This window comes from Piliocolobus tephrosceles, chromosome 10 (genome assembly GCF_002776525.5).
Source record: "Piliocolobus tephrosceles isolate RC106 chromosome 10, ASM277652v3, whole genome shotgun sequence".
Taxonomy (NCBI): Eukaryota; Metazoa; Chordata; class Mammalia; order Primates; family Cercopithecidae; genus Piliocolobus; species Piliocolobus tephrosceles.
The window spans coordinates 72,651,513-72,660,568 of NC_045443.1; the positions used below are offsets into that span (position 1 = coordinate 72,651,513).

Below are 9,056 nucleotides of genomic sequence, written 5' to 3' on the forward strand. Positions count from 1 at the left end.
CTTTATTGTTGTTGTTGTTGTTTTAATCTACAAAAGGAAGAGGGGAAGTTAGATGATCCCTAGTACGTATCACTAGGTGGGCAAAAGATTAAACATCATAAAAACCAAAAAGATGGGTATGTCAGAACAACGTTAGGCAACATGATATTAGCACAGAATTGTACAGCTGATATGGCAGATTCCCATGTAATTTTCTCATTTGAGCTTCCAAGCAACTCTAACAATAACAATTACCTTTGGATTGCTCAGGCAGAGCCCCCCAATCAAAAAAGTTAAAAGACTGGTCCAAGATCATACAGTTCAAATAGTAAAGCCAGAACTTGAACCTAAGTGTCCTAAGTTCAATTTACAGTATTCTTTCTACAAAATACACATCTTGTGACAAGATCATTTGAAGCAAAAGAGAACAGTGCAAGAGATCCTTTATCTGAAATCCTTGAGACAAATGTGATTCATATGCTTTTAGAATAAAACCCAATCTTCTTAGCATGACGTGCAAGACTTTAATGTACCAGACGTTTCTCTCCATTCTTCTCTTTTCCTTCCTTCCATAAATTTATCCATTCAAACTAATGCATTATCTGCTTAACTTTCCATATGCTGGGTTCTATTTCAGATGTTAGAAAAAGAGCAGGAACACAAAAACACTCTGGTCCCCACCCTGATGAGACTTAATGATTTACTTGCAGGCAGAGCCAGAAAATACTTACAAAGTGGCATGAAAAAAAAAAAAGATAATAAAACGAGAAATTGTTTTTTTTTTTTTTTTTGAGACGGAGTCTTGCTCTGTCGCCCGAGCTGGAGTGCAGTGGCCAGATCTCAGCTCACTGCAAGCTCCGCCTCCCGGGTTTACGCCATTCTCCTGCCTCAGCCTCCGGAGTAGCTGGGACTACAGGCGCCCGCCACCTCGCCCGGCTACTTTTTTGTATTTTTAGTAGAGACGGGGTTTCACTGTGTTAGCCAGGATGGTCTCGATCTCCTGACCTCGTGATCCGCCCGTCTCGGCCTCCCAAAGTGCTGGGATTACAGGCTTGAGCCACCGCGCCCGGCCCGAGAAATTGTTATAGAAAGGACCAAAGATCAAATGGGAGTGCTCTTTTAGACAGAAGTGTCAGGGTAATGCTCTTGACAGAGAAAGCTGTGGCCTGAATGCTAAGAAAACCCAGCAAGCAAAGATCTAGTAGATTATTCACAGTGGAGGGAACAGCATGTGTGAAGATTATTAATCATTTGCAGTGTCAGAAACAGGCCACACTCCCTTCCCCTCCAAGCTTTCACATATGTGTTTCCTTTTCATAAAATACACACTGTCTGATTCACACTCCTCTTTCTCCCTTGTCTGGTTAATTCTTCCTCAACCTTCAAAACTCAGCTTAGTTGTATCCTTCTCCAGGCATCCTTCCATGATCTTTGCTCTCCTTCCCCAGAACCTGTCTTGGAATCAGGTATCTATCCCATGTGTTCCAAAAACATTCTCCATCGAATATATATTTTGTTTTACGTTCATTTTCCTCCAATTATGGTGATCTCAAGAGTACAGAGTATTACCTCAGAGCTTAGCACAATGCCTGGTTATTAAGCTCTTTATAAATATAGGATGGAACAATATTTAAACTTTAAAAACCAACAGGGCTTGTCACCTGATAGCTTAACACTGACTGATAACAGGGCATAGAGAAGGAGAAAATAAATGAAAACTAAAATTTCAGTGGGACAGTGAGTAATGCCACCTAAGAATAACATATTATCTGCTGCAGAGAATTTTCTGCAGCACATACCTTTTCAGACACTTCTAAGTGAAACACTTTTAGAGCTTGCTTAAAATCTGCCTTGTCTAAAAGTCCATTTCCTTCCTTGTCCAACTGTTGAAAGTATTTTCCCAATCCAGTCAAAATACGAACACCTCTTTTATGTAGTTTTTCTTTTAGCACATCTGTTCAACAAGAGAGATGAAAACAAATTGTTCCTATGCATAAATGTATAAAGCCACAGTTATCTTTCATAAGAAAAATAAAGTTGATGTAACTGAAATAAGGAATTCGTGAATATTCAAACAAATCAAATGTAAGACAAAAGACTCTGGAAAATAGGATGGTTTTAATCAAGAGGATTAAATATAAAATCACATGTAAATATGCCAGAACAATAGCACCACTGTGTGGTGGAAGTGTTATATTTTTAAAACAGAAAAATACAGTTTCATTTTATCACCAACAGAATCACCTAAATATTACAAATAAAATCTTAGATTTTGTTGCGTAGACAACCTCTATAACCACCCCCATATCTTTAATCTGTTTTCCTTTTCTTAGTTTTTATCAACTGAATTACAAAATTGATGACAGGCAAGTAATTCACAAATTATCAGTTCAACATTTTAAAAATAGTTTGAAATCTTCAAATTGTAACTTGTATATAAAATAGCATCAAGGCTTTTGAATTCTATCCTACACTTACATATTTCATAAGAGGTTATTTACTTAGATCCCTGTCATTCTCTTTGTAGCTGTTATTTCACTTAATGCGCTTTGTACCATATTTACTTAAGAATAGATTGGTAACTTTACTAAAGCAGTTATTAAATATAATACATGAGAGAAAAAAACAAATGTCACTAAGTTCAATTGTGACAAATACTGTATTGACTATGATATAATAGAGAAAACTGTTTACAAACTTTGGCATCAAGAACATTTGAGAGTCCAAACAAAACTTCTCAAATCTGTTTCTTGCCTTCTTACTGTGAGCGCCTTATCTTTAAAAGATAAATCAGGATTCATGAAAATTTATACATTAGGTCAAGTGTGATGGCTCATGACTATAAGCCCAGCACTTTGTGAGGCTGAGATGGGAAGATCACTTGAGCCCAGAAGTTCCAAACTACCCTGGAGAACATAGCAAGACCCTGTCTCTACAAAAACAGAAAGAAAAAAAAAAATTAGCCAGGTGTGGTGGCATGCACCTCTAGTCCTGGCTACTCAGGAAGCTGAGGCAAGGAGGGTCACTTGAAACCAGGAATCTGAGGAGCAGTGAGCTGTGACTGTGCTGCTGCACTCCAGCCCAGGAAAAGGAGCAAGGCTCTCTCTCAAAAAAAAAAAAAAAAAAAAAAAAACATAAATTACATGTTAACTTCTGTGATTGCTTGTTTAATACCTTTCTCCATTTTGGACTATGAGATCCAACAGAGTAACTGTCTAATCGAGTCTACTATACTGCATCTTCCAAAATTTGGAAAATGTTTTAGTATCCAAAACTGAAATATATCTAATTTATCACCCACAACAACCCTGGAAATTTAATAAGAGAAGTATTATCATCCCTGTTTTAGAGATGAAGAAAGAGATGCAAGGGATTTCTCCAAAGTCATGTGTGTCTTGAACAACAGAGTCCAAACATGAATCTGGCTCCCAATCTTGCATTTTTTTTCTTTTACACTAGGACATCACAGACCTCTTCAGGATACTATGTAATACATAAGATAAGTATTATATAATGAAAATTACTTTTACATTTCATTCAGCTTATGAGTAAAACCCATATTATCTAGTAATTTCTAAAACACTGAATTCTATAATTCATATAATACTAGTTGGGACCATTAAAGTAAGAAAAATCTTAAAACGTTTAGAAATCCTAAACAATAAAAGTATGTATGTATACTTTTTTAAATAAGCAAAGGGTAAATATAAATCAAGTGCCACTGAGAAATATCTGGAAAAATGTTGTTTTACTGATTATAAAAAAAAAAAAAAGGATCAAAAATTCAAAGTACTTGAGAGTATAGTAAGAACACATACCTTGAATTGCCTTAAAGACCAGCCTATCATTGGTTTCTTGAATGATTATATCATCCTCCTGTTCCATAGAAGCAGTTCTGCAATTGACATGTTCACAGGGATGAAAAATATATATATATTCTGTTTTACAATCTTGAGCATAAAACTCTAAGCTCTTCCCTGCTCCAGACTCAAAGAAACTCTCACACTTGGAAGAGTGCTTAGAATTTAATCAAGTCTCAACTCTGCCTTCTGCTTTGATGCCCAAGAAGATTAAATTGAGAGCTAAAATCCTTAAAATCTTACAAGGAATATCTGTAAACATTCTTGGTTTTTGTTTTGTTTGTTTGTTTGTTGAGACTTAGTCTCGCTGTGTCACCCAGGCTGGAGTGCAGTGGTGTGATCTGGGCTCACGGCAACCTCTGCCTCCCAGGTTCAAGAGATTCTCCCACCTTAGCCTTCTGAGTAGCTGGGACTCCAGGCGCCTGTCACCATGCCCAGCTGATTTTTGTATTTTTTAGTAGAGACGGGGTTTCACCATATTGGCCAGGCTGGTCTCGAACTCTTGACCTTGTGATCTGCCCACCTCGGCCTCCCAAAGTGCTGGGATTACAGGAGTGAGCCACTGTACCTGGCCAACATTCATTTTTTGTAACAATTTTAATGTTTTAAATATTTAATTACAACTATTAAATTTAAAAGCAATTTTACCTTGCAAAGCACAAGATGAAAAAATGTTATTTTTAAAAGCCCCCTCAAATGCGTTCATTTTTAGCAGTATAGTAAATGATGAACACAGACTTCTTACAGCCACTTTGTAGGATATAGCCTCTAACATACATATATAAAATCACGGGAATTATATATGTTTTTAAAATCACATGTATATATTCCTGTTACTTAAAAAATCATTTTAAAAGCAATGTTTGATGTATAGAACTAATTTTTACTATGTACTTTATCAATCAATGAATACTGTAAGCATATGGGACCCTGAGACTTTTTTAGATACTAAAAAAGTCATCATCATAACAATGTGAAAAAAATTGTTACAATATTGTATTGATACCCTTTTTTTAAAAAAATTATTCCTTTTGGTAATATTTGGTAAAATAAAAGTGTTATAGCAAAGGCAAATTAATAAGGTATCTTTAACATAAAAATGAATATTTTAAAATATTTGATTGATTATAACTGTTCCCACACATGAAGTGTATTTGAGTACAAGATAGTACATAAAATAGACACATGTAGCTGTGCTTGTTTTTTAAAAATATAAACCTTAACAAAGTTATAAATACCCTGCAGTAGAATGTCATTTTAAGATAATTTAAAAATAGTGTTTTCACCTGCTTCAAAATGCCAAATGCATATTTAACTTACTTGAGAGAATCCAAAGCTATTTGATCAATATATGTGATTCGGAGTTTAAGAAATGTGTTTTCTTTCATGTTTTCTGGAAGACTGGCATCAGAACTCAAAAATGTCAAAGTTGCACCCTAAAGAAATGAACAGATGAATGAAGCTAGAAAGTATATAAGAAATAAAATATAACTAACATCAATTTAAAATAATTGATTTTGATTAATGTGACATGATATACTTTAATAATGGTAAAAAAGTATATTTGGAGAATGCTTATATGTATTTGGAGAAACTATACAGATAAAGAAACTAATATCTCTGTCAATCTCAGAACAGTCTTCTATTTAACAATCCATGTGAATAAAAAAAGCCAGCAATATAATAAAATCAGTTTTTTTAATGAGAATGAGAGGAAAAAAGAAAAAATAAATTAATTGAAATTATGACATCCCTAAATAGAGCTATTGGCCCACAGAATGATACCACAAATTGAAGAACTGTGAAGATTTCTCATACTCTTTCAGCTGGACTTTTGATGACAGACGTTTCGTAACTATAAAATCTAATTTCAACCTAATTAGAACATCAAAACTTCAGTCACAAAATTCCTCTCAAAAAATCTTAATCTAAACTTATAAAATTATTATTTTAATTTCTAAGCTTCTCTAATAAACATAAACAGTGCAAGGACAAAAAACAAATACAACTTTTTTTCTTTTTTTTGAGACAGAGTCTTGCACTGTCACCCAGGCTGGAGTGCAGTGGCATGATCTCTGCTCACGGCAGCCTCCTACTCCAGGGTTCAAGCAATTCTCCTGCCTCAGCCTCCGGAGTAGCTGAGATTACAGGCACCCACCACCATGCCCAGCTGATTTTTATTTTATTTATTTATTTATTTATTTATTTATTTATTTATTTATTTATTTATTTTGTATTTTTAGCAGAGATGGGGTTTCACCATGTTGGTCAGGCTGGTCTCAAACTCCTGACCTCATGATCCACTCACCTGGGCCTCCCAAAGTGCTGGGATTATAGGCATGAGCCACCACACCTGGCCAACAAATACAAATTTTAAATAGGGGCTTAATTCTGCCTATTGAATAGAAGGGAAGGATGTCCTTCCCCTCCATTTTCTCAGCACATTTACTTTACAGAATTTGTAATTATAATGTCAGTACTTTCTCCTCTCTTTGAAATGTATACAAATACTTCTGAAAATTAGATAAGCCTGTTGTCAGTTTTATGACCTAGATAAGGCTTTCTCAAGGACCCGTGAGCCACTCTTTGAGTGTAAACATCAAGGGAGAGAGCACTGCTATCTCCCAGTTTCTGTGAGAGGGTGGGAGCCTAACTTCCTTAGGCACCTTGCTCTAAGTGCAAAACCACCTCCTGTCACAAAGATATGAAAAGTTTGTTTTTTTCTTCCCCTGGATAAAGCCAATTAGCTAATACAGATAGTCACTCTAATTACCAGGTCAATCTAGGATAAATTATGCGTGACAAATGGTACCGTAAAGTCTTCTTACTTGAGAACTAGTTATTGTTTATACCAAAAACATGTATGTCTAGGGGTAGGAAGGAGGTGATCCCTTTCCTCCTCATCATAATGCTCTTTGCCCACATCCCTGTAACAAAAGACAAGTTTACAAGAGAAAAGCATAACAAATTTACTAATGTGCATAAGCATAGGAGCCATACTAAAAAAAAAAAAAAAAAAAGAAAAAGAAAAAGAAAAAGAAAAAAAGAAAGAAAACTCAAAGAGCCAGATGGTTGATACTTAAATATTCTCCTCATTGGGGAGAGGGAAATGGGGGAGGTTGTAAATGAGTGGGCCTGGAAGACCAGATTGTGGTTTGTAAATGATTCCCTTTGGTTGCTGAATGGGACCAAAGGACAAACAACAGCCTGTGGACAAGTTATAAGAAGGTGAAGACCAGCCTGTATAACATAGCGAGACTGTGTCTCAATTTAGAAAGAACAACAACAACCAAAGGTAAGATGAAAACTGAAAAAAGAATTCTCAATTTTTTAGTTAAAAATTTAAACATATTTGACTACAAAACTTGGCAAAATTTACCTATACTTCAAATTTAAAGCTTTGTGGGTTTTTTTTTTTTTTCGTTTGTTTTTTTCTGGTGGGCAAATATTTCACCTCCCCAGCATTTGGCAAATAAAGCCTTTTGGGAAACCGGCTAGCAAGATGCTGCACCACCATAGTTGTCAGCATGATGGAAATTAGTGTATATCCAACATCGCCCTTTTGCACTTATTTAGTCTTTCATCCAGTCTTCACTGACGAAAAATCTGGATACATATGATGTTTGCTTTGTCTTCATGTTTTTAATACAAAAATAGAGATATTAAAAATATCCCTTCAGGAATAAGAGTGGTTTAGGCACTTGCACAAGTTGCAACTTATCACATTTAAATCCATTCATTAAATACACATGTATTCAGTGTCTACTAAGTACTTGTCACTATTCCAGTTGCTAGGAACATGGTAGTGGTCATGATAGATAAGTCCTTACCTTCAAGGGGTTATAGCATCATGTCAGAGAAAATAATGAATAGATAAAAATATACATACATACTATATGGTCAGGACTATGAAGAAAAATTAAGCCCATTAAAAGAACAGAGGAGGACAGGAGTGCTATATTAGATACTATGTTCAGATTTGGACTCTTTCAGTCTTTAATCTTTTAGATCTTCATAATAGAATAACACCCAGAAATTAGGAAGGCGTTAGAGAAATGAGTGATCTTCTGACAGCATGAAAAACAAAACAAAACAAAAACCTGAAAGAAATAAAGAAAAGACTACCAGAGATAGAAAAGAAGATGTATAAAGGAAGAACCAAAGAATCTGCAATTCAGATTGGAAGATGGAGAACTATGAGTGATAAAGTGAAATATTATCCTGGATTTAGATTATAATAATCTGGGCAGAAACTTAGTAGAACATAGCAGTTTAGATTGACTTTTTAATTGAGTGAGGGTAAGATTGAGGATGAGAAGATTCAGAGTCTGCTGTAAATAATTATTGTGTTAAGCAATTAAGAATATGTGATCTGTGTAACAGTGTTATGCATAGAAGCATATGTGTGTATACTTATATGTGTGCCTAAGGGAACAGCCTGTGTCAGTGCATATATGCATGCATATGAGTGAATACATATGTGGGTACGCCTTTATGCAGGCGCATCTATGGGCACATGTACACATTCATGTATTATCTTAAAAACTGGCACCAAAATTTATTTTATGGAGTGTTTAGAAAAAGACTGAATGAGGCATATAGACATGAAAAGACAAGTTCCACAGCCATATCTGGAAAACAAAACAGAATACTCCCACCAAAAAAAAAAAAAAGAGGGATAGGGTTGAATATTTCCGCATAAAACAATAGAAGATTGGTGGGGAGAAACAAGAGGTGGAAGAGTTAGAAAAATGGAGAAGAGTGCTTTTACCATGGGAAATATTCAAGGGATGTATTTTTAACAGCAGGGATGTCTAATAATAAATTGTAAATTGCTTACAATGCTACAATGTGAACATCTTTTGATATCCCCTTCAAAATGTCTGCTACACACACAAAGTATCATATATGTGGTTTATATATAGCTGGCTGAATTTCTTTCCTTTCTCTCTCTCTTTCTTCTTTCTTTCTCTTCCTTCCTTCCTTCCTTCCTTCCTTCCTTCCTTCCTTCCTTCCTTCCTTCCTTTCTCTCCTTCCTTCCTTCCTTCCGTCTTTCTTTCTTTCTCTTTCTTTCTTTCTTTCTTTTCTTTCTTTTTCTTTCTTTCTTTTCTTTTCTTTCTTTTTCTTTCTCTCTCTCTTCCTTCCTTCCTTTCTTTCTTTCCTTCCTTCTTTCCTTCCTTCCTTCCTTCCTTCCTTCCTTCCTTCCTTCCTTCCTTC

The 9,056-nt window shown here is 35.3% G+C and overlaps 1 protein-coding gene across 4 annotated transcripts in view; it reads right to left on the bottom strand.

Moving 5' to 3' along the window:
- The window catches only part of CAPS2 (calcyphosine 2), a 121,375-nt gene that overhangs the window by 13,759 nt on the left and 98,560 nt on the right, over positions 1-9,056 (bottom strand). For all 4 annotated transcript variants that reach the window (XM_023185925.3, XM_023186690.2, XM_023185221.2 and 1 more), the window contains 3 exons: positions 5,160-5,275; positions 3,798-3,874; positions 1,779-1,933 (listed from right to left, as the gene is read on the bottom strand). In XM_023185925.3, the coding sequence (XP_023041693.1) occupies positions 1,779-1,933; positions 3,798-3,874; positions 5,160-5,275 (348 nt within the window). The remainder of the gene's footprint in view (positions 1-1,778; positions 1,934-3,797; positions 3,875-5,159; positions 5,276-9,056) is intronic.